General features: G+C 38.6%; 1 protein-coding gene across 3 annotated transcripts in view; it reads left to right on the plus strand.

Moving 5' to 3' along the window:
• Positions 1-27,885, plus strand: part of MST1 (mercaptopyruvate sulfurtransferase 1) — a 292,278-nt gene that overhangs the window by 139,510 nt on the left and 124,883 nt on the right. For all 3 annotated transcript variants that reach the window (XM_089377607.1, XM_089377610.1, XM_089377608.1), the window contains exons 5-6: positions 25,988-26,112; positions 26,230-26,392. In XM_089377607.1, coding sequence (XP_089233733.1) covers positions 25,988-26,112; positions 26,230-26,392 — 288 coding nt within the window. The remainder of the gene's footprint in view (positions 1-25,987; positions 26,113-26,229; positions 26,393-27,885) is intronic.

Genomic DNA, 27,885 nt, shown 5'->3' on the forward strand with positions numbered 1-27,885 from the left:
CCAAGAGGTATGGCCTATACATTGATGGTGTGCCATGGTAGTTTATTGACTGGCAAGGTAAATCGGTCATGCCACCTAGGTGGTATTAATGGGGGGGGCATAAGGTTGTTTTGAAAACCCCAATGGGGGCCCCAACATAGTTTATTGCATGACACATGTCCCGATGGTTTACCTCCCTGGTACGATTTCAGACCCCCTTGTTAAGCTTTGGAGTCTCAGGGGGCTCCGACATAGTTATTCGTCGTACATTTGATTCTAGGTTAATCTGCGCTCCTGAAACTACATGATAATTAAACTTGGTGGAAAATTCAAATAAATAGTCGTTTATTCAAATACAATTCTTAAAATTTGAAATTTTTTCGACTTCACACATTGAACAACAGATGTTATCACAACAATGTGGTTGAAGGGGTGGTATAGAAAATTTGTGTGAGGAACGCCTCCAGCGAGCATGATAACTCAATTTTAGAGTATGGGGGTTCCCACCTCTCATGTCCCCTTCAGGTCCCCTACAACTAGGTGCCTATTTCATTCACAACACTAGATTTGAAGGTCCTCACCCTCAAGCGTGCATGGATGGTCCCCAACTCCATGCTTTTCCTTCATTTCTAGACACTCGAAGATTGACTTAGATACCTTTGAGCTAAAAGAAGATTCATTTCTTTCCAGATAACACTCCAGAGAATTGGTTGTAGCAACACGATGAAGAGGGAAATGCGTAGTCATTCATAGCCTCAAGGGTGTCATCTGGGACTCACCTCCTCTTAGATAATCTTGACCTAGGGTTTTGAAATGAATACCTCACTGGGGGAGGTGACAAAGTTGGGGGACTTTAGTGGGTTGCTGGAATGGAAACGGGTCTTTCTGGACAATTTTTGGGCATGTTACTTGATGATCTTGGTATATCCAATCTTCTTTTTATCACAGAAACCCATGCCAACCACGTCCAACTGCTTCCAAACATAGCAGGCTACCATTGGGTTTCGACTTGCCGACATGAGACAAAATCTTTATGTGGTGTTAGAGGTTCAGGAGGAGTTGCCTGCATGGTTTGATAATACTTCCGAGATAGTGTTTCTTTTGTAGATTCAGACAAATTTGCCAGGTTCATGTGTGACTCAGTGGATTTACCTCTCTCCCCATTGACATTTATGTGATAGTTTGTTACTTCATTCACGTCATCTCAATTTGGCTACTCACTATGAATTCGATAGAGACCCTTCTAGTATCATTTAGTAAACAATGGGAGATGTCATCTTACTAAGTGAATTTAATGCCCGTACATGTGCTTCTCAGATTCCTCTCCATGATCCCTCAGATTATATGTTTTGTATCTAGGCGACAAATCTTGAATCAATAGGGCTCCAACGAACGTTAGATGATGTATTGGGGCCTCTTACATGTTAAGGAAGGCACCTATTATAGCTGGATGGATCCCATGAACTATTTATTATTAACGACCTTTCTTGCTTTCCCAAGTCTCCCTTTTTCCCTGTTGACTGTAAGATTGAGGAGCGAGTGTTGTCGATTAGGTCCTATCTAGTCACACTCGTCAGCCCTTTATCCGCCACATTTCAGTGATCCCCATCACTTTAGCTAGCCATGCTCTTCTATCTTTCTCCCTTCTTGTTGACACCCACTCCCACATGCATACCTCACCCACTGGCCCACCTTAGAGCATGCTTTTGTTTGATGAGGGGGATCCTAGCATCTTTACTCCCCATATTTTTTCAGAGGCTCATGCCCCAGTCCACTTTCTCACACCTCACTTTGGTGAGGGCGATGTCCATTTGTCTTTCTTTCGCTTTTTGGGAAGTTGCTTTTAAGTGTTATCTCCATCACACCAAATCCACCTTGCCCCCCCTGAAAACTAGATCTTGTCCTATGAACAAGTGGTATGACAATGATTGCAAATTCCTCCATAGCCAACTTGTCATGCCTTTTCTCATACCCACCCATCCTATTCCCATCTCAAAGCTTTCTACTGTCATTTTCTTCAACATAAGAAATGCCTCTTCATCTCCCAATAGAGGTGTGAGTTGAGGGCTTCCCTTAGCTACCACCTAAAAATTTTTGGCACACCGTCTTCCCTTTCTACTCTCCCTCCTGACCCTCGATCCATGTTTACCCATACTTCCCTTCTTGTATGATGTTTTCGGTCAACCCACCATCTAGGTTACCACCCCTCCCACTAATGTTTTTGCCATTTATTCTCCTTACCAGGCTATTCAAGAGGTTTGGATGATGAATACAAGTAAAGAAGTGGACGAGGAAGGATTCCAAGCAGAGCTTTTCAAACAGGGTCTTCATGCTATGGATAACCACCTAGCTGACTTGTTCAACCATGTAGTCTGCATGGGTTTTCCATAGTCTTGGTCACATCACATTATCCACTTGATTCACAAATTGGGCTCTAGTATGATCCCAACCACTACATGATAATCTTGGTAGGCCACACGTTTTCTACACTTTATGCTGTGGCCCTCCACCTGATGCTTTCAGGGGAGCTTGAGAGGAGGCTACTCAAAGCCAAAGGACAAATTGGATTCCAACTTAAGTACTAGACCATTGGCCACATCCTTACACTTCGAGCCATTATTGAGGAGGCACAACATTGCTCTTCAGAAGTCTATTGCTGCTTTGTTGACTTTTGGAAAGCTTTCTTCTCCATCCCCAAGGAGGCTTTGTTCTGGAGATACAAAGATATTGGTGTATCTAATGCCTTGTTGACAATTATCATATGCCTTTATGAGTTAGTTCTTGGTCGTCTTTGCACTACACATGGATTATTAGATTTTATTAGGAGTACCATTGGAGTTAAATAATGTTGTCCCCTATGTTTCATTGCCTTTGGGGATGGGGGGACAAGTTTTGGGTACAGCTAGAGTGCACCCCAAAATTTTCCGGGGGACGACAAGTTGGGGCTGACAATAATACACACACACATATATATAAACTATAAAATAATAAATTCCAGCCATCTTCACCTCCATCTTCCAGCCATATAAATGATGCAGGTAATCCTGAGTAACAGATTCTAGCATCTCACTAACAACGTTCTCTCCATCTAAAAGCCATGTTGTTGGGGAAGACGAATATATTCATTAACAGAGGTTTCTCCACCCAAAAATTCATGTTGTTGGTGAAGATGAAGATCTTCATGTTTGTTTTCAGAGGCTATTTCCACCTCTGTCACGACAGTTGGCTTTGCTGTGGTTTTGATAACAGAAGCTGTTTCATATACTTCTAACCAGGTAATTGGAGTTCATGGTGGGGGTGAAGATGGCTGTGAAGAAAAACTGGGATTCATGTCTGTATTTGTATGTCTTACTTTTGTTGCAATGTCATTTATTTGTGGAAGTGGCATTGAAATTCCAGGTCCAAATACCGCTCCTTTCAGAAGTGTATCACATCCTCCAATTTTAACGATAATGAGATATCGTGGGAAATGATCCCTCGAGTATTCCATGGATAGTTTGTCCAATCAGAGAATTGATACCTAGGCTAGCCGATGAATTGACCCCATCTTCATTACTTGGATTTTGTGATATATTATCAGAGGAGGGAGGAACACATTTCTTTTTCCTTGTGGACAATAAAATTGTACTAGAAAAGTCCAAAAATCTTCCCAAGACAGATTGGGAATGACTTGTAAGTCCCAAGTCGTTGTTGACGTTCCCAAAAAGTTGGGGACGTTCCCAATCCCTATAAAAGTTCCCAGAACGTTGGACCGTCGGGTATGAGGGAGTTTTTGGCAGGGACGGGTGCCCATGCAACATGGGTTGTCCCCCATCCCCCACATTGTTTGGGATCTACATTGATCACCTGAGTCCTTTTTGCATAATCACATCCAGGGGGGAGTTGGATGCTTATTCCACCATGTCTTAATATCTATCCTTCTTTTCATTGACAATGTGATCTTTCTAGCTTCATGCCTTGAGGGGATGTACTGACAATTAGATGCCTCGGCCCTCTTTTGTGACCTTCGACAATTGACAATCAACTTGGGTAAAACCAATTCATGATCTTTCAATGGATCGAAGAAGGCACTATTTGATCACCATTTCTTTTTTATAGAAGAGGAGATTGAAATCACTTGTTTATACACCTATTTGGGGATACTCTTCACAAGACATGATTTCAACCTACATAATGCACTACAACCTTGAATCTACGAAGGTCATTTTTCCCTTGCCCTTCTTGAATGACAATGTTTCTAGAACCATTCCTAGGACATATTGGCCAAGGTGTCGCTCCTGAATACTTTTATTCGTCACCCTGTCCTAGATGGTTCTGAGCTGTGGGTTCCTCGGTTACTAGTGTTAGATTGATCGTCAACAAAGAATGTATAGATAACCCACCTTCACGCCATCATTAGGTGTAAATAGTTAGTGCCCTAGCCTGTGTTGTCCTTGCAATGTTTGGAGCTTATCCCTTTCATCTTGAGATAGTGTTTGACCTCGTCTCACTCTTGCACTGCATTCCGAGGTTTGTCGATATGGTAATGGGATAGGATTGGTACCCTTATTTGGCCTCCTATTCATCTAATTCCATTACATCTGTGAGTTGTTTTGTTCCATTCTCAATACCTAGTATGTGAGTATCTCAAATCTCTTGGCATTATGATTAATCGCCTCCCCCTTTTAGATATTCCTTCAACTTACTTGGTCACATTCTACCTACACGATGAGAGTTGAATTGGAACATGATCATATTAGAGGACATCTATAAGCAGTTTGTGAGGGTCACTTGAATAAACCCTTAGGGTGAGTTCTATCCAGAGATGACCTTATATGCTAAGCACTTCATGGTTATGAGAGATGGACTTATTATTCAACCCCCTTATGCATCTAACCATTGGATGCATGCTCTTCAGATATCACTGGCCGAGTTTGGAGTTGGGTCTCATAGATTATGGATTGAGACTAACCAACAAATTAGTTGCACAGATAGGAAATGCTAGTTGTGCCATCTCCATGAGTTAGAGACCAAGGAGCACTTCATCTTTTGTTGCCCAATTTATTATAATATTTGAGCTCGGTTTCACTGTCTTTTTTGCTAGATATAAACACTTGGCTGATTGTTTAGGTGCCTTGACCAGAGATGCTTCCATACTTCAACCACATCCACTCTAATGATTGCCTTCAACTCAACACATTACTTCGTTTTTTATGGTCGTCTTGAATTAAAGAACAAGCAACAGATGGAAATAGATGATTCCAGATCAATAAGGACACTGGGCTTTATTGTCGTCTTAGTGAGCTCTCTGAGGCGCCATCAAACCATATCTCATTCCAACATATAGTACAATCACTAGTCGAGATCTTTCAAACTTTTGTGACAAACACTTCTTTCCAGACAACTGCACGATAATCACTTGATCTCCTTGGCCCACCTATTCTTCTGGACAAATGTCTAGAGATCAACCCACCTATTCTTCTGGACAAATGTCTAGAGATCAATTTCAACTCGGCAATTAACTTCCTTTTTTACAGTGCTCTTGAATCATTACTCTAAGTGACAAATGGAAATAGATGATTCTCGATCAATGTGGACACAAGGCTCTATTCTCCTCTTAGTGAGCTCCAAAAGGCATCACTAGACCAGATCTCATTTTAACAGACAATACAATCTCTAGTCAAGATCTTCCAAATCTTAGCGATGGACACTTCTCTCCAGAGAACCCCACAATATTCACTTGAGCTCCTTGCCCAACCATTCCTTTGGACAAACATCTATGCTAAATTTTCCTCCATTCAACATCGGGTATTAGGAGTGAGAGCTCTAGTGATCTAGGATTACCTCTTATCACTGGTAGTATATGCTAATGTGCAACTCATCTTGTAAATCCTTCTCCTGGATTGCCTCTTCATTCTTTGGAGTTGGCCATGTAGGGTTTTAGATTAGAATGCTCTTTCACTTCACAATTTTTGTCTTATATAGGAGCCATTTTAACGTTGTTGCTTTGTACTGGCATCATTGTACCTAACACAATCCCATTGACCTATTTGAGGTCATTCATTGGACATTAATGAATTTATCTTTTCTTATCTTATCTCTCGCCTACAAAGAATATCTTCTCGATCCTGACCTCACTAAATCCTAATAGGCAGAGCTTAAGTTATCTAGGGATCTAGTCACAACTGTGTAGAAAAAAGGGAAGTGGGCAGTCATTCGTGATCTCAACGCCATCATTTGTTATTCGTGCCCTCCAGGATATTGTTGCCTTGGGCCAAATGGCAGTCTCGTTTAACTGGGGAGTATGTTCGGTGGAGTTGGCCTACCATCTTCATTGGTTGCTAGAACTATAATGGTGTGTTTTGGTCTTTATTAGGTACAATTTGTGATACAATTGGGTCCCATGGCCTCCTTTTCCCACAAAGATGCATGCCATCCGCATGCGGTTTCCACCCCCGATTCATGGGTAACATTGCACATGGTCTTATCGGTAAGAGACTAGATCTGGTAATGTCAGAGGATCCAGGGGAGTTGCATGTCTTATGCTGGACTCCCTCCAAAGCAGGGTTACTATGGTGTCATCATATGAGCATGCCAGGTTTTCGTGAGTCTATTTACATCAAAACAACCCCCTTCTTGGAGATAGCTGCTGCTTCCCCACATGCTATTTGCACTTTGCACTACATAGTGAGTCTAAGGGAAATGTTTTCTTCGATATCTATGTAGACATATCTCACTACTCCACTCCTGGGGAGATCATTCTTCTTGGCGATTTCAATGGCAACACTAGATGCTTACAAGTTTCCCTGTATGATAGAATCATGGATACACTTTGCCTCGAGGAGCTAGAGCTAGAGTTTGTGGGTATTCATAGGAGTTTGCAGGATAGGACTAGACCTCTCACAGGTTATAGGAGACACCTCTTGTAGTTGGGTGAAGCCCATGGTTTATTGATCATGGATGGGCTCCCTTGTTTTCTAGGGTCATGAGCTTTTACTTGCTTACCCCCATAGTGGGGGAGCTTGTGTGGCTAGCTATGGCTTGGCCAACGAGGACCTTCTCCCACATATTCAACATCTCTTATTTTCCTTGCTCCCCATAGACCACATGCTCACTTTCTCCATCACTACTTCCCCTCCACCTTTCCCTATCCCTGCCACACCCTTTGCCACCACCTTCCCTTTTGATAGAGATCACATTGCATCTTACTCCACCTTTCCCCATTTCCCTTTTTGGGTCACTGGACACAAGCATAGCCAAATATGAGATACTTTCGTCAATCCTTATGGAAGGAGCCCTTAACTCCTACACTCAGTATGCTCGACTTCACATCCACAAACCTACACTTGGTTCCTAGCCCATGAACCATTGGTTTGATGATGAATGCAAATCCCTCCACAAACAACTCTAGCTCACCCTCACGCGTGATCCATCTCCCTCCCTTCACCTTTGCAGGACATATTGTAATCTTATTTCATTGTATAAAAAAAAAAATTCTCTCTTGGAGGTGATAGGAGCTTTGTGATTCACTCTACCACTCCCCAATTTTTTTTTGGCGCACCTTGTTCCTTGATCCCTTACCATTTGGCATGACCTTGACCCCCAAACCCATGTTCACCCACACCACCTCCCTTTAGGACATTCCTGTACAGCCTCTCACTCTCATCTCTCCTGCCTCGCTTGCCACCTTTTTCCAAGGATTAAACTTCTTGTTTACCTCATCGTAAAGAGGATATGCATTGGTGGTATTTGAATACCCCAAGAAGTGACACTTCTGACTCCTTGCATCAAGCTTGCTTCTTTGTTCGTTGGGAATCAAGGCATACAAGGTGGAACCAAAGACTTTGAGATGCCTTACTGAAGGAATGTGGCCACACCATATTTCATAATGAATTCTTATTTCTAAGAGGATGAGATGGACCTCTGTTTTCGCATTTGTTGCACATAGAACCACATCAACCCGAAAGCTTGACTCTACATATTTGGAAAACATCATTGAGTGAACCATATTCAAGGTACTCTTGCTCAACATTTAGTTGAATTGTGGTATGATGTTGAATCTCATGCGGGCAAAGATAGTTTTCAAAATACGTAGAGAGCTAGTTTGTGATTGTGCATCTAACACATTTTGGTGTAATCATCAATAAAAGTCATCATATATTTATTTTTCGTTAGCAAAAGGAACAAGCATAGGCCACACAAATCATAATTTATCAATACATGTTGTTTACATGCTTTGGAAGTAGAATCATGAAATGGTTGTTTGCTATGCTTTCCAAGGATACAAGCATCACATTGCTTCAATTTCCTAGGAATCGTAGGCAAACCAAAACACTATTCTTTTTCAATAAATGAAGGCTGTCATAATTAATATGTCCAAATCTAGCATGCCATAGAAGACTAGATGGAAATGTACCTTCATCATGATGAGAGATGTATGCAGAATTTTGTGTATGAGCATATGTCCCTTTTAGCTTCAACAGTCTTTCATCCTCCACTCTAGTCATGACAACCATGTTGTCAGATGCTTTCCTTATTTCTACTTTGCCATCAAAGATATGAATAGAGTGGCCTTGCTGGTGAATGTGAATAAGGGACAATAGATTTCTTCGTAGCTCTAGAAGGTAGAGTACATCATGTAGAAGAAAATATGGAAATCTAGGAAATTTAAAGGTTGATGGTGCCAAATCTTGAGGGCTTCAGACTTTATTTATCTACAAAATACACTGTTCCATCTACATTGTCATTGAAGTCTTCAAATAAGTCTCTCTGGAAGGTCATGTGGCATGTTGCACCTATATCAAGTAGCCATGCATCTCTCTAAGAAGCAAATGAAATGTGAAATAGATTTTCAGCTGCTCCAATATTGCAATGCGTCACAAGATAATGAGCAGATTCAAGTGCTTTACCTTTAGCTAGATCTGGTGTTTTACCTTTGTCTTCTTTTTGGTTTCAATTGTCTTTAATTCTCTCCCAGGGAATTCTGCATGTTGATGCATCATGTCCATCTCTACCACAATGAATGCAGTGAAGATTAGGTCATTCTCCTTGATGGGGTCTACCCCCTGCCTTGAAATCATGTGATTGATTCTACTTCCACTTCCTTTAGGAGAATCATGTGATTAATTCTTTCCTTTCTAAGAAAGGCACACTGCTTCTTCATGGAACTAAGTTGTTGTCTTCCTTTGCCCGAAATCTCTCTCTCATTCTACAATCTTCTCCACCAAAGAGTCAAAAGTAATGAACTTAAGTGGCCCACTATCTTGTAGGGATTCGAGATAATGAAAGCATGTAAGGTAGACGGCCTCGACGAAGGCCGTTAGAGGAATGTACATGTTAACTCTAGTGGCATCTACATCATGCATGATGGTTCTAATTTTAGAGGCTATGGCGAGGGGATTGTTGTTTTCCAACTCAAGGTTGAAGAGTTTGACCATTAATTGGACAAGCTCCAATTCAGAGTGAGAGTCATACAAATCTTTCAACTTTTTTAATGCACCATAAGAATTTGTAATGGAAACTAAATGGCGACTTACCTCTTTGCTTACAAAAGCAACAATCAAGGCATAAGATTTGTTGTCCTTGTTCTTCCAAATGGCTAACTCCTTATCCGAGGTGGGCTTGGTAGGTGCGTTGTCCTTGGTCTTGAGGGTGTGCTTGATCTTTGTGGACCACTCTCGGTAGTTCTCCTTGCCACTCAATACCACACTGATAATGAAGACGAGTGAATGCATTTCACCAAAAAAAACAATTCAAGGTAAAGAATGTATGCCAAGTAATGAATATGGAGGGACCAACTAAGCTAATTCTCACTCTAAGAACCACGTGAATGCAATACCAATGAAAGCAAATTGAATGGACTCTTTAATACAACGAAGTAGCTTCAACACCTAAGTTTCTTAGACAATATAGCAGAGCAACTTTAGCACTTTGGTTTCTTAAACAATATAGTGGAGCAACTTCTTAAATACTAGACCCTTCAGTACTCAGTTTCTTAAACAATATAGTGGAGCAGATTCTTAAACAATAAAGCAGAGTACCTTCTTAAAACTCGAACCTTCAATATGGTGGAGCAACTTCAATACTTTGGTTTCGTTAAAGGATCAGTGAAGGTCCAGAAAACATTGTTTCTAGAAAAATCGGTAAAAAAATCGAAAAAAATCGGCAAACATAGAAAAATACATGATATATTCATTTTTTTTAAACATATAAAGCAACAACAACATCAGATAAAGACATTGGTACATAAATATGAAGAAAGCATTGATAAATATATATGTAGTGGATGCCAAATAAAAAATGATCTATCATAGTTGATACTGAATCCTGAAGTCTGATAGTTGTCCAATCAATGACTAAAAAATAGGGAACTAATACAAAATGACATAACAAATGTAATTGTATCTCATCATAATGAGGTAGATGTACAATGACAACAAACACAAAACCAACAACTAGCTAATTCCTTCTCCCCCTTTTTACGGGAAAAGATGATGGGATGTTGTCCAGGGTTGCCCCTAACATCAGAATGCTTTGACACTGCAACAAGTGTTTGATGGTGACTGGTGGGTGTAGAACTAGGCTCATCAGTCTCTCGAAAAGGTGGCGCTGATACTACCGCATCCTCCTCTCGCTCCTCCTCCTCCTCCTTGTGCTCCTCCTGCCATTTTGCTTGTCCCTCTAACCATTCAGGTGCCTTCTCCATGATAGGTTGTTCAGACTCCACCCTTTACTTAGATAATACATCAATATTGTCTAAGTAAATGTCATCCACATCCAGTGTTCTGTAGATTTGCCTCATCCATAGTCAAAAGTTGTAATGGACATACACCAAGTCACTGAGACATGAGAACTCCAACCTGTAAGAGGGTCATAAAAGATATAATGAGTCTTGAGGGTCATAGTATATTAGAGGGTCATAAATTACAATAAATGTAATTGCTCTGTTCAAGTTCAAAGTTCTAACTTGTTGCATTTCTTTGAGTGTATTTTTTCAAATACACTCCAATTGTGCTCACATCCTGAAGTGCTACAGGTTTGACTGAGGATTCTGATGGCAAATTTCTGTAAATTTGGTGCCCTTGCACCATAGTTTCACCACCAAACATCTATAACAAATAAGAAAGAAAGCAAACTAAATTACATTTCATTAAAATGGAAAATATAAAATAAAGAAAACATAATTAAACTTTCAAATAAAACATAAGTGAATTTAAAAAATTTGAAGTTCTAAATTTTAATGACTTACGTGGCATCAAAGTGGTCCTTCCACTAATAGCATCATCAAAGCCAAATAGTCCAGTACCCTCCCGATACCTTTCTATCTCACAATTGATTGTGTTGCAAACCTCAACATCAATTACCATCCTATAAAGACAAGTATGCAACCCTTCCATCACCTCACCATCAAAATCAAAGTTGCATTTGTAGGAAAATGCGGGGTTGAGGAAAAGTGCTATTGGATGAATGGGTCGATGGAGCATCTCGATCCATCGATTATCAATCAAATCCCATATCATCATTTGTCCATTACACCTTGGGGTACCCTTACCCACATAATAAGATCTGATAGTTTCTTTGGCCCTATCCATGGCCTCATACAGATAGCCCATTGCAGGCTTGTCACCATCAACCAATCTCAGAACCTTTACTAAAGGTTCACTAACTGAGCACACTTCTTCCACTCCTTCCCAGAAGTGGTCAGTGTACACCAATTTAGCAATGGATCTGCCATCATCTCTCTTGCTATATGTACATGCATGCCACTCATCACAAACAAACATTTGCTTCAACTCAAACTGACATTGAAGCAAAGACTGAAGAGTAAGGAAGTTGGTTGCAGGATGCCACAACTCCCTGTTTTTGGTGCATTTCCTCATGAGGATAAGAATGAAAGCATGGTTATATATGAACTTGGGGATGCTCCTAGCCTGATCAATCACCTCCTTGATGAAGGAAAGTTTCGCCATATCCTCAAGCATCAAATCAATACAATGCATGGCGCATGGAGTCCAAAATACTAAACGATGCCTATCCATAAGCATCCTACCAACAACCACATAATTAGATGCATTATCAGTTATGATTTGCACCACATTGGGCAAACCGATCTCCTGGAGGAACCCATCCAACAACTCAAATAGCAACGCTGCATCTTTTACATGTGCAAATGCATCCACTAATTTGATAAACATAGTACCCTTGGGACAATGTACCAAGAAATTTAGAAGGGTCCTACCCTTCCTATCTGTCTCAGACATGACTGTGCATCCAATGACCTCCCATGACTGCTTCAACTCCACCAATCTAGAGTGGATGTCCTTTTTTTCTTCTTGAAGAATTGGCCCCCACAACTCATCATATGTAATGCTTTTATACATTGGGCCAACAACAACAATGGCATCACACATCAGCTGCTAAAATGGTTTCTTTTTGTGATGCTGAGAGGTTAGCACTCTAGAAAAGACACCTCCCTATAACTCTGTCTGCTTGCTTTTTTTATCACTGATTTGATGGAAGGTTGTGCTCCAACTCCGGTTCATGGAAAAATAAAAGATGATTACCTCTCGACAAGTGTAGCTGGGGAGCCCCTCCCACTACCCTCAGTGGTAGATAACTTTGAAGCTCTAGCTGCTTGTTCAGCCTTATTTGCAGCTGCCTCTGTTTTCTTTATTTCATTTGCATTAATTGCATCATGTACAACTCTCATAATCTCTAGGCTAGATTCTTTACAAACCCCAACTTCTCTACCAAGGATTTTAGCTAGATGAAATTTCGACCTGAAAACCCCTCCTTTCATACACTAGCCACATAGTTTGCAATGTAGTTTTTGCTGGCTGTCACCTATAGGTTCCCCATACTACCAAAATGGGTCCAAAGCCTTTGGCATATTTGCAATGGAAGTGGACAACTTCAAAATTCAAACCTAAGGCACAACAAACACAAGAAAATGACATTAAACCCCCACTAGAAAAAAATAACAGCTTGCTGATTTAATAAATCAATTATCAAAGATTTAGAAAATTATATTAGATCATTAGCAACTAAAAATGACAATAGGAGGGTGGAAAACAAATTGATTCAAGCTGGCTGTCCCATTTCTAAATTTTTTTAACAACCCTTACATTGTTTTATGGGCATGAAAATCATGGCAAAATGTTAAGAAATAGAGGCAAAATGTAGGCAAGCAAATAGGCAAGCAAACAAAAATCTATGAAAAAAGCATTAAGATACTGGGGTTTAGATACATACCTGTCAATGGAAACTTCACCACAGTTTTGGCAAATGAAGCTCACCCCTTGCAAAAAAATCTTGATGGTGGATTGGTGATGGCTGCTTAGATTCCTCCACAATCAACAAGGATGCCCACAAACCCTTCTCCAACAGCTTAGAAAAAAATGAGTGAGAAAAAAGACAAATCAGGCTCTTTAATCTGCTTTTCACGTTGGCTTGATGACTTTTTCCGTTGGGTGGCGATAAATTGGAAAAAATTGCAAATTTTTAAATCATAAAAATTCATGATTTTTAAGGGGCGATTTATCGTTTTGCTGAAAAATTGCGTTTTTTAAAAAATCACTGGTTTATCGCCAATGTTTTCAACACTGACATGGAGGACATAGTGGATATCATGTCAGAACATATGGATGACCTGAAAACTGCCTTCACCATGCTTTATTTGGATCACAGCAGTTGTTCGAGGGAACCTTGATGAAGAATGGGAGCGGGAGCATGAGTCTGAAGTGGAAGCAGAGCAACAGAATTGGGAAAAACATACACAATGATGAAACACCAAACACAGAGAATGAGTAAAATCCGACACAGAGAAGAAGGGGAGAGCAAATGCAAAGCAACAGTCCAGCAATGCCATGAGTCAAGGGTTTCAGTGACCAGGCATGGGTTTAGCACTGAGCAAAAAAACATATGTATATTTGAATTTTGGGCGTTACTATCAAATGCACAGTGAGAAGGGCCATTTCTGCATGCCAAGCTGAGAATGATAGGTAGATAGAGAGAGACATGTCTGAGCAGGTGGCAGAGATGGCAGCGGAGTTGTACTGAACTGTGGAGGGGTGTCTAAGCTTGGCTTTGATACCATGTCAGGCCAGGATGGGTAACTCCCGAATTGATGAATTCCATTAATGTGCAATTAGCTTTTTACATGAAATGACCCTTTGTTTCGTTTTCCAAGAGTGTCTTCATCTTCACCTTCTCCATTTTATTTATTTACAATTTACAATTATATATACAGGAAAAAAATCCCGAAGGGTAATGTCGAACACGTAGTTCATAATATTTGAAGGTTTTTGGAGCTTGAGGTTTATGTATTTGGATCTATATTGCTGAAGATGAATACCACAATTTTGGTTACTTAAAACATGTAATCAGGGATTTTTATTGGGAAACTTAATTCCATACATAAGAAGAGTTTATTTGTGGCTCAAATCCATTTAAATTATTTAAGTTTTCTATTGGAAAGTGTTGAAGGATTCTCATCTTAGTTTGAAGGGCTGGAATTTGTATCTTACAGTAATAATCATACCCTCTTGATGTATTGGATAATATTCTTTAATTAGGACTTTGAAACAATTTTCTGCATTCTTGGACAGTGATATAAAGGTTCTGTAATTTGTTCATTTCAGATTCAGTTTCCTCTTATTTTTTATCTATTTGGTTCATGGACCCTAGAGATCGGTGACTGCTACGTCCACAAAATATTTGTCCAGGGAGATCCACTTGAAGGGTTCACTTCTTGTCAGCTCAACCACGGAGCCTAACCCCGAAGGTGTCGAGAGAATTGAACCTGTGACCGCTTAATAGCAAAGGTGCTTTAATGACGGGGAGTCGACCAATTGAGCTAACCCTAGGGGCTTCAGTTTCCTCTTATTGCAAGAAAAAGAGCTCATTAAATCAGTTCATCATAGACCCTGTGTGCCCAATAATAATCCTAGGCACTAGTGTCACTTCTCAACCACCTAAAAACTATAAAATTAACCTCTTCCTTAATACAAAACTGGAAATTAATACAGTAAAAGCAGATTTAGTTTTGTTCTCGTGGTCCTCCTCTTTCATTCCTTGTGATCATTATCTAGTTGGCTTAAGGTTTCCTAGAGATTCACCACTTGTGCCAGAGGAGAGCCAGCCAAAAGAGTGTGAGGGTGCTACTGTGGAAACGTTGAATAGTAAAATCAGGTTTCAGATTTTTTCTGTTGAGCCTCATCTTTCATTCCTTGTGATCATTATGTAGTTGGCTTAGGCTTTTTAGGGATTCCCCCTTGTTCTGGAGGGGATCCAGCCAAAAGAGTGTGAGGGTGTATCGCGGTGACATTGAATAGCCCTTCTTCAGTGCTTCTATGGTTTTACTTGATTTTTAGGACTTCCATCAAAAGAAGGTTTAGGTGGTGACACAACAAAAGTAGAAAATTCTTTTCAAAATAATATTTGCTTACAAATTGAGTGAATGGCAAATCCTTTCGGTCGCATTGTTCTTATATATATTTAGGAGAGCAACAGGCGCACACGATTCTTTATATATTTAGAGGAGCAACAAACAACTGTATTTGTCTATATAGGTTGGCAGAACTTTTATTTCTATTAATGATTTCTATATAATGTTTTGTGGTTCTTGTCATTCATTTGTTAAATAGCTTTGCTTAGCTTGCAAAGTGAATATTTTCTCATTAAAATTTTGTATGTTCCCAATAGAAGGATTATGTTTGGAAGACCGGAGATGGTTTTTGGATGTCTTCCGTTAAATAGGTAGCTGTTTGCTTCTTTTCTTGCCTGTTTCTGCTGATTGTTCTTTCATGTTCTATCTTTTCATGTTCTGTCATTAAAGTTCATATGGACTAAATGGCTTTGGTTATGTTTTGGTCATTGACAACCTCTGTCTCTTCCTGTGACTTAGCTATCTTGAGTTGCCTGTTGCGTCCTTTCACTGTGCAGATCTCTATATGACTTCTGTTTGTCTCCTTATGGTTATGCTTCTACAATTTTCCTTCTAAACTTTGCTGCCTTCTGGAGAAACATTTGCACAAACTTGACTGTTTAGTAGAGGACAGTTTTTGACAATGCTCTTCCCTGTTGTCTTGGGTCAAAATTATGCATGTTGCCTTTATGCTTTGGATGTTTCCACTCTTGATGCTTATAAATATTAAATATTTCCAACTTGACATAACCAGTAATGTATAGCATCTTGCTTAAAGGATATTAAATGAAAATAAATAAAATATCAGAGACATAAACTTTGGCGGAAAAGGCTTCTCAAGCCTTAATGTGTTGTATCTCTCTCACAAAAATGATAATCATACAATATATAAATACATCAAGAGTATGTCTCAAGATAGTGCGTCTATCTTGAACACACAATCACTTTGGTTGAGTAAATATCTCAACCACACACTAATCTAGGAGTCTAACTAGTTGGAGAGAATCTCTCAACCAACTAGACCTAAACAAACTCCCAAGTTTGAGGAATTGACTCATTCTAGAATAGACAAGTAGGAATTTCTAAGTTTTATAATTTAATTATTTTGGACTTTTGATTGTTTTATGTGAGAGTGAGGCTAACATTCCCCCCTCAATCACAAGTCCAAAGTAAGAACCTGGTACCATCTCCAAGTCTTCATGCTGAAACTGCTGAGCTGGTCCTCAATGAAGAACTGCATGAAAAACTGCCAAAACTGAATGCCGAACACTCCAATATGAAGAGAACAAACCAAGAAACATGAATCAGTTGCAAGTCTGATACATCCCTGAAAGTTGCTTGACAACTCCATCAAATGCCAAGCTGCAATGCAAAAGGATCCATCTATCCTTTGCTTGGTCTAATGACCATCAAAGTGAACAAAAGAATGTCCACAAATGCTCTCAATCAGCATCCCAATCGCTTGTCCACTGACAAAATTTTGATGACGCCCACTGGCATATTTGTTGAAGTTCAGATTCCCAATCACTTGTCCACTGACAAAATTTTGATGACGCCCACTAGCATTTTTGTTGAAGTTGAGATTCCCAATCGATTGTCCACTGACGAAATTTCGATGATGCCCACTGGCATATTTGTTGAAGTTGAGATTCCCAATCGCTTTCCCACTGGAAGATTTTTTGATTTTGTCGAAACTTTTAGTCTGACAACCATCTTCAATTCCATTATCATTTCCCCCCTTTGTTAGCTGAAAGGAGAGACAATCATCTGCATTTGATTTTTGAACTCCCCCCCTTAAGGTGTAGGAGAGTTTTTCTTTTTAATTCTTCGGGAAACTTTATCTTTACCTCTGTCTTAAGTAGATTGTAGGACTTGTGCAGTTTCTTCATTTCTAGATTCCATCTCCAAGGGTTTATCCAGCCATAATCAACTGTCACTTTAGTCTGCTTCTGCATTCGACATTTCTCTGATAGATGATTTGTCTTCCTACAATGAAGACAAGGATGGATGTCAAAACATTTACTCTCCATATGACCATTTCTCTTACAATGGTTACACATAACAAGATTCTAGGCATTTTGTAGAAAACCTGCACTTACAAACTGAACTAGTTTTGAGAAATCTAGAACATAAAAATTGTTTTCTTTGATATATCCCAAGCCATGTCAATCTTTGTTGAAAGAAATTTCTTCCCAAGGTCTGATTACCTTCTTGGAAAGACCATTTTCTTGTTCTTCACACTTGCTACTGCTGCTGATATTCTGTGCTTGATTCATTAAGTCATCTATATCACATTGAGCATCAATCATCTTTATTAACAATTCATTTGTATCACATGCTGCATCAAACTTTTCAATTAGATCTTCAATACAACTAGTTGCATCATTTAGTAGCACAACTTGCTGGATGAGATCATTTGTGTCACAACTTTCATCAACTTGGTGGATTAGATCATTTGTGTCACAACTTTCATCAACATGTTGAATGAGGTCATCTGTTTCACAAATTGCATTTGTTGTTTGGATGAGGTCTTCTGTGTCACACACTGCATCTATCTTTTCTGTACATCGTGCATCAAGTAGATCTTGTTTTTCACTCAATTTTATCTGGAGTGCATTAATGAGTTGTTCTTTCATATCTAGCTCATTTTGAAGATCGTTTGTTGCTTCTAATGTGCTAGTCATTTGATTGATTATGTCTTGATTTTGCTTTAACTTCCACTCAAGTACTTTGATTTTGTTGTGCAATTCAAGATTACACTCTTTCAATTCTTTAATTTCTAGCTCTGCACTTTGAAGACGTTTTCCTCCTTTACCCATTTGGTCTTTAACACGTCTGCTTGTACTTGCTCGCTTGATTATCACATTGGCTTGCTTTTAAGATTTGCTTGATTATGTGACCTTAGTGTGTCAGATACTATCGAAAATGCACCCAAGTTAATGATTTTACAAGTACAAATGACTTCTCTTAAAAGAACTCAACCCCAATCAATTTTACTTAATGATTAGTTTAGGGTGTCGGGCTCCACCGATCATGCACCAAATTACAATCAATGACTCTAGCTTGACCTTGATTTTGACTTGATTGACTTTTTACAATGCCCTTGCAATTTGACTTCTATAACTGTAGCTAGTTAACTTTTCAAACCCCCCTCGAAGTAAAAGACAAAACTTTGAGTTACAATTTTATCACCCCAAAAATAAAAAAATAAAACTACACCTTATCCCTCCATTATCTTTATGATCATATTAGAAAAGGCTTTCCAAAAAAAAAAATTCTATCCATTCCTTATATCTCCCAAAAATCACACATAATTAAAAATATACCTTTTTAAATTACTTATGTTTCCTTTTTTGTGTGAACATGAACTAATGTTTTTATTTTTTTTTTTTTTTATAGGAGTGCTCCAAGTTAAAGCTTTGAACCACGTACTCCAAATCTGAAACCTCATTTGTTGAAAAAAGGACTTACGACTTTAGTCATTTAATTGTTTTGCCTTTGACTTGGAAGTAGGCCATTCCCACGTAGGTCCATCACGGTAACGCTGTAGAACCTCGCAATTTTCTATGATACTCTTACCTCCTTTGAATTTGCATGAAGAAATGGGTGCAACTCTGCTGAGAACGATACAGGCTTCGACTTTTTCCTGGTACCACATCCAAACGCAATTGTGGAACAACGCCATTGCCAAAACTATAACATAGTGCGACCATTGCACAATGTTGATACAGGTTCTCCATGCTGGCTAATCTCCACAGTTATCTTCAGGAAGGTGTTGCAAATCTACATGGTGGCTGCTAATTTACCACAACAGTTTTCCCTGGTGCGTAACAACGGGCAACAAATCCATTTCTCAACGCATCCACGCAACAAAATGGCTTCCATGCACAATCTCCAGATGGTCTCTACATTGTGCCTTGGTCAATCTTCCATTCTTCCGCATCCAATTGACAATGACTGTTATGTTCGGATTAGTCTCTGCATACACATCCTAACCTGCCCTGATGATTTCTTTAAGAAAGTATAGTTGCAGCCTTGTTGGGAGAGCTTTTTGAATATGCTTGCTGACAAGCAAATCCGAGAAACAAAAGAGAGCAAAGCCAAAGCTCAAGTCTTGCATGCACAATCTGATGACTTGATAAATGTGTAATAACTCGACCAGGGACAATGATATGGTAATAAACTTGAGCCACAAGAAAAATGTTGCTTTTTTATAAGCCCAACTACACACCATTAGGAGATATTTTGGCCAACTAGACAATATTAATTTGCCCTAGAGATGAACTCAGTGAACAATACACCAAGGGAAAACTCGTTACTTTCATCAAATAACTTGTCCTTGGAGACTTCAACGAACATAGCCTCTTTAATGAACTGATATTCGACCTTTGAACCCAATATTTCTCTCAGAACTCGTCCTGGGTATACGTGCAGTGAAAACCAAACCTCTTTTCTTCGTATACATGCAAATCCCTTTCATGCCGCTCTCCAACAGGCTTGTCAGATCCCTTTGTACTTTGCTCTGATACCAATTAAAGAATATTAAATGAAAATAAACAAAATATCAGAGACATAAACTTTGGCGGAAAAAGCTTCTCAAGCCTTAATATATTGTATCTCTCTCACAAAAAAGATAATCATACAATATATAAATACATCAAGAGTATGTCTCAAGATAGTGCGTCTATCTTGAACGCGCAATCAATTTGGTTGAGTAAATATCTCAACCACACACTAATCTAGGAGCCTAACTAGTTGGAGAGAATCTCTCAACCAACTAGACCTAAACAAACTCCAAAGTTTGAGGAACTGAATCATTCTAGAATAGACAAGTAGGAATTAATCCAAGTTTTATAATTTTAATTATTTTGGACTTTTTGATTGTTTTATGTGAGAGTGAGGCTAACATTTCCCTTTCAGGTGATGATTCTATACCAACTTGTTTTATATTCACATTCTGCATTATGAAGTGTTGTCTTTCGGGGAAGCATTATCATGTGCTGTGACCCTATGCTTAATCCCAGTAATAATTCAACATCACCATCCAACATTACGTGCTAGAGAAACAATGCATTATGACGCTGTTGAAACTTTAGCTGCAACTTTATGAATTTGATGGAGAAGAATTCTTACTACACCCAAGTTTAGAAAGATGGATATAGATGAAAAGTTGGCTGGAAAATGAAAATATGACATCCAGTTGGCCACTTCTATCCTTTATACCATAGTTGATTTAGGTCACAGTTTTAGTGCAATATACATATCTCACCTTAACCAATCTTCATGAAAAAATGATTCAATTTCAACGATCTCTTGTTGAGTTTTTGGATTTAATCATGTAGACAAAAGATATGTCAATGTATGAATCAACAACAATGTCAATGTAAATTAACTAGATTTGAAGCCCAAGGGGTTAGCTCAACCAGTTGTCGACAATGTTGCTAGGCATTTGGTTAGTTTCGTGACAGTAGGTGCCTGATTTGAATCCCCTTGGGTGAGGTGCATTGGTATACATCAATGGGTTTACCGGGATGCCATTCACCAATGTGGGAAGCATCCCTTGTGTTTCCCTCGGGAAAAAACAAGATTTGGATTGAAGCAATACCTTTTAAGTTGTTTCATCTCTAATTGAAACTAAAGAAGTTTTTCAGTTGTGGATGATAGATGTTAATTCCTTGGATATTGGAATATGTGTCCCAATATGATTTGGCAAAAACTAAGGCAAACTTGATTTCAATTGAATGGCCTAGCAGTATGTCTCTCTCTCTCTCTCTCTCTATATATATATATATATATATATATATATAATCTATAACCTAGATGCACACCTCAGAAAAGAGGGTTAGTTACCTAGTCACCAAGTGACATAAGTGATTAGCCCATATGCACTCCTCAGAAAAGAGGGTTAGTTACTGTTGCACACATTTTTGTCAAAGTTCCAAGGAAGCAGTGGTGCCAAATTTTTTCAAAAGATCTGGATCATCAACCAACAATTTTTTGAGTCATTGTAAACCCATTATGCAAATTGTAATGTAAATGATACTATTAAGACCGTGTATGTATGTAACAACCTAGGTAAGCCTATTATTTTGGCGACAAATTTCATCCTAGGAGGTTTTTCGTCTCACTAATTATCTGTGCTTCTAAACATGGGTGATTAACAAAGTTTTTCCCTCCAACCTCACCCCAAAGCTAGGGTGGAATTTATCGTCAAAGTCTTATGTGAGTCCTAGTGTTTTAGTTGAGTCGATTGTAAAAGTGACTTGGGAATAATTTAAGCTAATTGGCTAAATTATTTTATTACAAATCACTTGGTCTACTAGATCATATTGTGTCGCAAAATTGGGTAAATATTATGAGGGTTTATAACGAATGGTATTCCCCCTTTGAGGGTTGAATTATTGTAAAATCTTATGTAAAAATTATTTTAGTGCATGGTCCTTGAGGGTGGGAAAATAATTAATCCCCTCATGAGTCAATCAATTAATTTTTCTGGCAAAAATAAAATTAAATCCTAAGCTAGAAAATTAATTACTTTAGAGTCAAAATTAAAATTAAATTTTCAAAGTAGAAAAATTCACTGGTCCAAAAGAAATCAAATTTTGGAGGTCCCCACCAAGGGAATATTGAAAATTCCAAGAAAATTTGGACCCTTGGACCTTGGTAGTTGAGTCAAAGTTAATATTTTGAGGAAATTAGGTCAAAATAATTATTTATGGCTAATAAAAAATCGTTTTGATGAGAAATTCGAAAATTCCTCAAAAATAATTATTCTCGACGACAAAGATTAAAATATCATCAAAGATTTATCAATGGTCGAGATTATTTTGATGGGGATCAAGCCAACTAGCCATAATTTTCCTTGGAGGAATTTCTCTATAAATAGAAGGCATTTTGCCTCTATGGATCATCTGGATCTTGAGCTCTGGTCTGATGTAACTTTGTAAATGTTGGTAAAGCCAGTGTCCTACTAGGAACGTTTTATCATCATAATGAAAGACTTTGGGGTGCAATTCATGGTGTCTTTGTCTCACTATTTTGTGGTATATGCTGGGTATGTGCATCCTATATTATGCTTCAACTAGTAATCAAATTGTTATTTCATTGTAGATGATAGGAACATTCTATTGGTAAGTTTTGTGCTTATTTTAGGTGATCTGATTCATTCTATCTTGAGAAAATATATAGGGTTTGCAGGTTCCCAAGTTCTTGGGCTCTAAGTTCACAAACTGTGGGCACAGGCTGACCATGTTTGGATTATGAATATTTTGTGTGATATTCTAACTTCACTAAGGTTGTGGTTTAACATTTATTTTTCGAAATACATCTAGCCATTGTCAATGTTTATAAAAAAAAACTATCTTTTCCAAATCCTCTTAAGCATTGTACACTTGTATATTTTGTATAATATTTATTTATGGGGGTAAATAATTTTATTTTCTAAACCTTGTTTTGTTGCTGAGTTTTGGGGTTTTGGGATTTTGAATTCTCTTTTGTATATATTGGAGTTTTGGGTTCCTATAAATTTATTTGTGTAGGTGATTCTCAAGAAGATTTGCTAGATTAGCGCTAGATCTAGGCCCTTGAGGGTATCTAGTCTCTAAAATTTTGCAGGGCTAACAACTAAAGAATTTTGTAGTGGCATTGAAGATCTAAAGCAAATTTGAAATTTGGAAGGGTTTGAAATTTTTTTAGGGCCTCTAGGCCCAATGGCCTCCTCCAACCTAGCTGTCTAGTCTCCTTAGTCTTGGTCGTGGCCCTAAAAGCCCCTGTGTCACCCTTTTCTGGCCCTCCAAGGCAACCATAGGGCTATAAAGGCCTCGACCTGCCCTTGTAACCCTTGCCGTGGCATTTTTTGACCTTGGTAGGCCTGACCGTGGCCTCTAGGCCACCTAACCTCCCTTATTTTCCTTGTCACAGGCTTGATCAAACCTTCCAACCCTCCAGTCTCCCTCCTATCCTCTCCGTCTAGCCTTCCCCTTCCTCCTTGGCTCTCTGTTTCCCCCTTTTCCTCCTTGCCGTGGGATTTATGGCTCTCAACCTCCCTTAAATCCCCTGCCGCAGGCCTCTTTGAGGCCCTAGCCCTAGGCCACAGCCCTTTAGGACCTCTTGCCCCCCTCCTGAAGCCTAGCGACAACCTTTCAAGGCTTGCCGTGAGGCCCTCTTGGCCTCTAGGCCTTAGCCACAGGCCTCTTAGGCCTTATCCATTCTCTCCTAGTCCTCTTTACTTCCCTCATTTGTCCTCTTTCCATCTTGGTTGAGCATTTGATTTCAAGACTGAATATTGGTTTGTTTTGCAGAGAAATTGGTGAAAATTGGTGTTTTCAGGTGTTGGAGAATATTGGTCAGATGGGCAAGTTTCGTCTTGGCCTAGGGCCTTTGGTTTGACCTCTAAACCCTTGCTCATTTCACTGTTTACTGACAACAGTCATGTAATGCATAACAGTGGCAAAAGATATCCTAAATTGGCATAAAATCAACTCATAACTCGCTTGACATATTAAGGAATTAATTGCATGAGTTGGGTTAATTTTGTTTAAGCAAATTTCACATTTTTCATTGACTGTCATAAGTGTGATCAGACCTGATATAACACTGAAAATTTGCATCCTAAGAAGCCTAAAGTATCTAAGATTTCATATTTTCAAGATTGGTCTGACTCTTTGGTTATCATTGCTCATATTTTGCTAGTATATGCTCATCACTTTACACTCGAAAGAGCCCTAAATTAAAAGTTTCATATTGCTGCCCTAAATCCATCTTAACATTGGAATACAAGTTACATAAGTGCTCTCATTGCTTTACATGGTTACTTGTCTAATAGTTATAACTTTAAGTGCTATTGTGGAGTAGGTTGCTAAGTATTGGTTACTTGGAAACTAATGCTTGATTGTCTCTTGTAAGCCCTTTCTCATTAGATCATTGACTTTGTGAAATTGGCTTGAATCACATCTCATGATAAATCATTTTATGTTGTCAAATTGTTAAAGAATATTGGCTAAGAACACTTGCAATCTTATTGTCTCTAATCAAATTGGCATAGCTTGTTCTAATTGTGCATCATTGAACAATTTGTGATCTTGAGGTTCTAAGAATCTAATTGGTTGTGATCTAATTACAATATTTTGGCATCTGAATATTCTTTGCTTAAAGGCTTCTATTGTAATTGAATATGGCTTGGATAATTGGTTCTAAGTAATATTGTCATATTTAGAGGATTGATAATCATTGGCATCTTGTATTGAGAATCATTGGCTAATTGTTCTAAGTGGATAAGTGCTCTAATAATCATTTATAGTTCATATTTTAAGTGGATATCTATTGTGAACTCTATCGGTGAATCATTGTTAAGAGCATCTTTCTTATACTTGAACAATTGTATCGTAAGCATTTTTTCTCTTGTTGGCACTGTTAAGCTTAAACACTTATCTTGTGGTTGAGATTACCTTTCATAATCATTGTTAAATACTTAATAGCTTAATTTGAAGTAAATCTTAATGAAGTACTTAAGGAAACATTTAAGTAATCTCACCTTAAGAATCACTCATAATCTTGCATTAAGCATCCTAAGCTAGTCTTGCATTAATAACTTACGTCCAAACATAAGCTTAGTTGATAGAAAGTAGGGCCACCTTTCTCATCTAGCTTGAGGAGTCTAGCACCTCTTTAGTGGTTAACACGGTGACCTTGCAGTCATTAGAGCCACAGTCTTTGCAGCGGTAGAGACATCGGGTGGTTAGAGCCTAATGTAAGGTATCGTTATTCAAGCCAATGCTTGCTTCCTGTTGGTCTCTTTCCCACAATCTACTCTAAAGACTAGCTTCAAAATAGTTAAGGGAATTGAGACATCCAGAATATACATTTAATTAAAAACAACTAAGACTTTTGCATCACACCTAAGTCTTAGGATTTGCATAGCATATAGGATAGATAAGCATTCAAGCAGCGATTGTTCATCTGGTTACTTGGCATTTAATTGGTAATAAGCGAGAAGTTGACTCCATAAGGCACTGGTCTCACATTCAAATCTAATCTAATCATTAAGTCTTGCTAAAATTAACCAAGTAGCTAGGCCATTCAATCGTGTCTCCTAGACTCGTTGGTTGCCAACTTCTCCTTCATCTTCACATTTCCATAGGGACTACCCCCCATAGCTTGCTGTTGGGAGACAGTTAAAACGGAGTGGGCGGGGATCAGAGTGACAGCCCCCGCCTTGAGTCATTGTCGCAGTGGCTGTACAATCTGAGCAACAAAAATTACCTAGTCATGGATTGTGACATAAGTGATTAATGACTCATGAAAACATAATTAGTATTTCCCAATTGTTATACTCTCAAACATTGAGCTCATGATATGTGGTAAGAAATAAAAGATGTGCTACAACAGGTGTAATGTTACACATCATACAAATACTTTTTGAAAGGTAAAGTAGGGTTTAGAAAGATGGCCTATATAACATTTTACAGTTGTACTACATGTTTTATTTTTAAAGCTGAGTGTAAAGTTTAAATGTTTTATCTTCATTCTGTCAATCCAACAGTGAACTTAGTCTTGAGTGATATTGTTGCAGTAATTACTATTGCTATTCATGTATCTTGTTTGCAGTTGCCACATATGCTACCATCAGAGAAAGCATTTGCTGCTGCAGTATCTGCTCTTGGAATTGAAAATAAAGATAAAGTGATTATTTATGATGGAAAAGGAATTTTCAGTGCTGCTCGTGTGTGGTGGTAAGTTGCAGCTCCTGGCAATTGGAGTTGCAAGCTTATTTTATATGGTTGGCATTCAGAGATTAGCATGAAACATATATCTTGTACTGAAGCAGAGCTTATTGTCTACTTATGCAGGATGTTCAGAGTTTTTGGTCATGACAAAGTTTGGGTTCTAGATGGAGGCTTACCGCAATGGCGTGGTTCAGGCTATGAAGTGGAGACAAGTGCCTCTGGCGATGCAATTTTGAAGGTCATGAAAGCCAGTGATGTTATTGAGAAAGTGTATCAAGGGCAACCGGTAAACCTAAATCTTGATATCTTTTTTACCCCTTCACTGCATATGAGAACAATAGTTAGTAAATTCTCTTCATGTAACTACTCTTCTTGAGGTTTACTAATTTTCATAGATTCCTATTTTTAGTGTTATTGAACCTTATTGTATGAAGTCTAACAGAAGCAATTTAAAACTCTTAAAGTTGTGTGCGTGTATCTATTGTGATATGCAAACTGTATTAAGGCATCATCTTCAACATGCCGAAGTGCAGAACAACTCTCATGTTATGATAGCTCAATCGTCTATGCTCTAGTGTAGTACACAAAATAATAACAAAATCAATCTCGTTGGTAGAGGCCAGGGGGTAATATGATGCTTACATGAGCTCTGTTACAGTTGGGTACAAAGAAACTGCTTTGTAATTCTCTGTACACCATCTGGAAAATCCTCCTTGTACAATGATTGTTTTTTTCTTCACTATGTGCACGCCTATGATTTGAATTGGTGTTACTTTCATTGAATATTATATTGTCCTGATGCTTAGTGCAAGCTCAGGAACTTAAGATAATGCCAACATTTGTTGCCATGGTTTTGACAAAGACTAGTTATTAAAAGAGGACGGTTGACAGAATACAAGAATGTCGGAAGGGACAAGCTATTAAATCTTGGCAGTTTAAACCATTCTTCCACTATTTAAGTGGTGTCCGTAAGTGTACTTATAAAAGAGATCTTAGGATACCATATACAGGCGTAGAAAAATTGGCCCAAAGATTTTTTTAGTAATGATTTTAATGATTCATGGTTGCCATCTTAGGTCAATATCTTGAACAATGAGTAATAGGTTGTCAATGTTGATTAATGGTTAGAAAAATAGGACTAACAAGTTTGATAACTATTGTTGATTAAGTGTTGACATCCATAAAAGACCTTCTCCTGAATGTGGATGTTGAGTCACCCGTGTCATCAAGAAAATCTCTGTCAAATGCAACTGGGACATAATGACACATTCTCGTATAACACGAGGGGTAACAAAGTGAATAGCTACCTTTATTTTGAGAAATATATGCTTTATTATTAGTGATGTCAACTCCTCTAGTTTCTCAACTTTATTTCCCACATTAGACTTTCGGTGTTTCTGGTGCATTGGGGGATCTTTTATTGCCTTGGCAAGAGTCCACAACCATTAGGACCATGAGTCCATGGTCATTGTACCATGAACCTGATCCATACATTATTGTACACACAATAATAATAGTTGTTTCTGTTATGATGTGGCATCCACATACGACCACAATAGCTGTTTCTTGGATGATGTACCATCCACTTACCATTGCTTAGCTTGTGCTAGCACCTCAGCTTGCACTTCTATCCCGTCTGGAAAAAATCTTCCTTTGTACACTTCCTACTGTGCACAGTTTGCTATATGGGTTGTGAATGGGAGCTTAGTGTCAGTCTAGGTATGCATCCTCGTATTGATGTTGCATACTTAGCTCCTGTTGTAGCTGCTACTGCTGTTT

This window comes from Pinus tabuliformis, chromosome J (genome assembly GCF_031772625.1).
Source record: "Pinus tabuliformis cultivar Carrire ecotype Pingquan chromosome J, CPIR1, whole genome shotgun sequence".
NCBI classification, from domain to species: Eukaryota; Viridiplantae; Streptophyta; class Pinopsida; order Pinales; family Pinaceae; genus Pinus; species Pinus tabuliformis.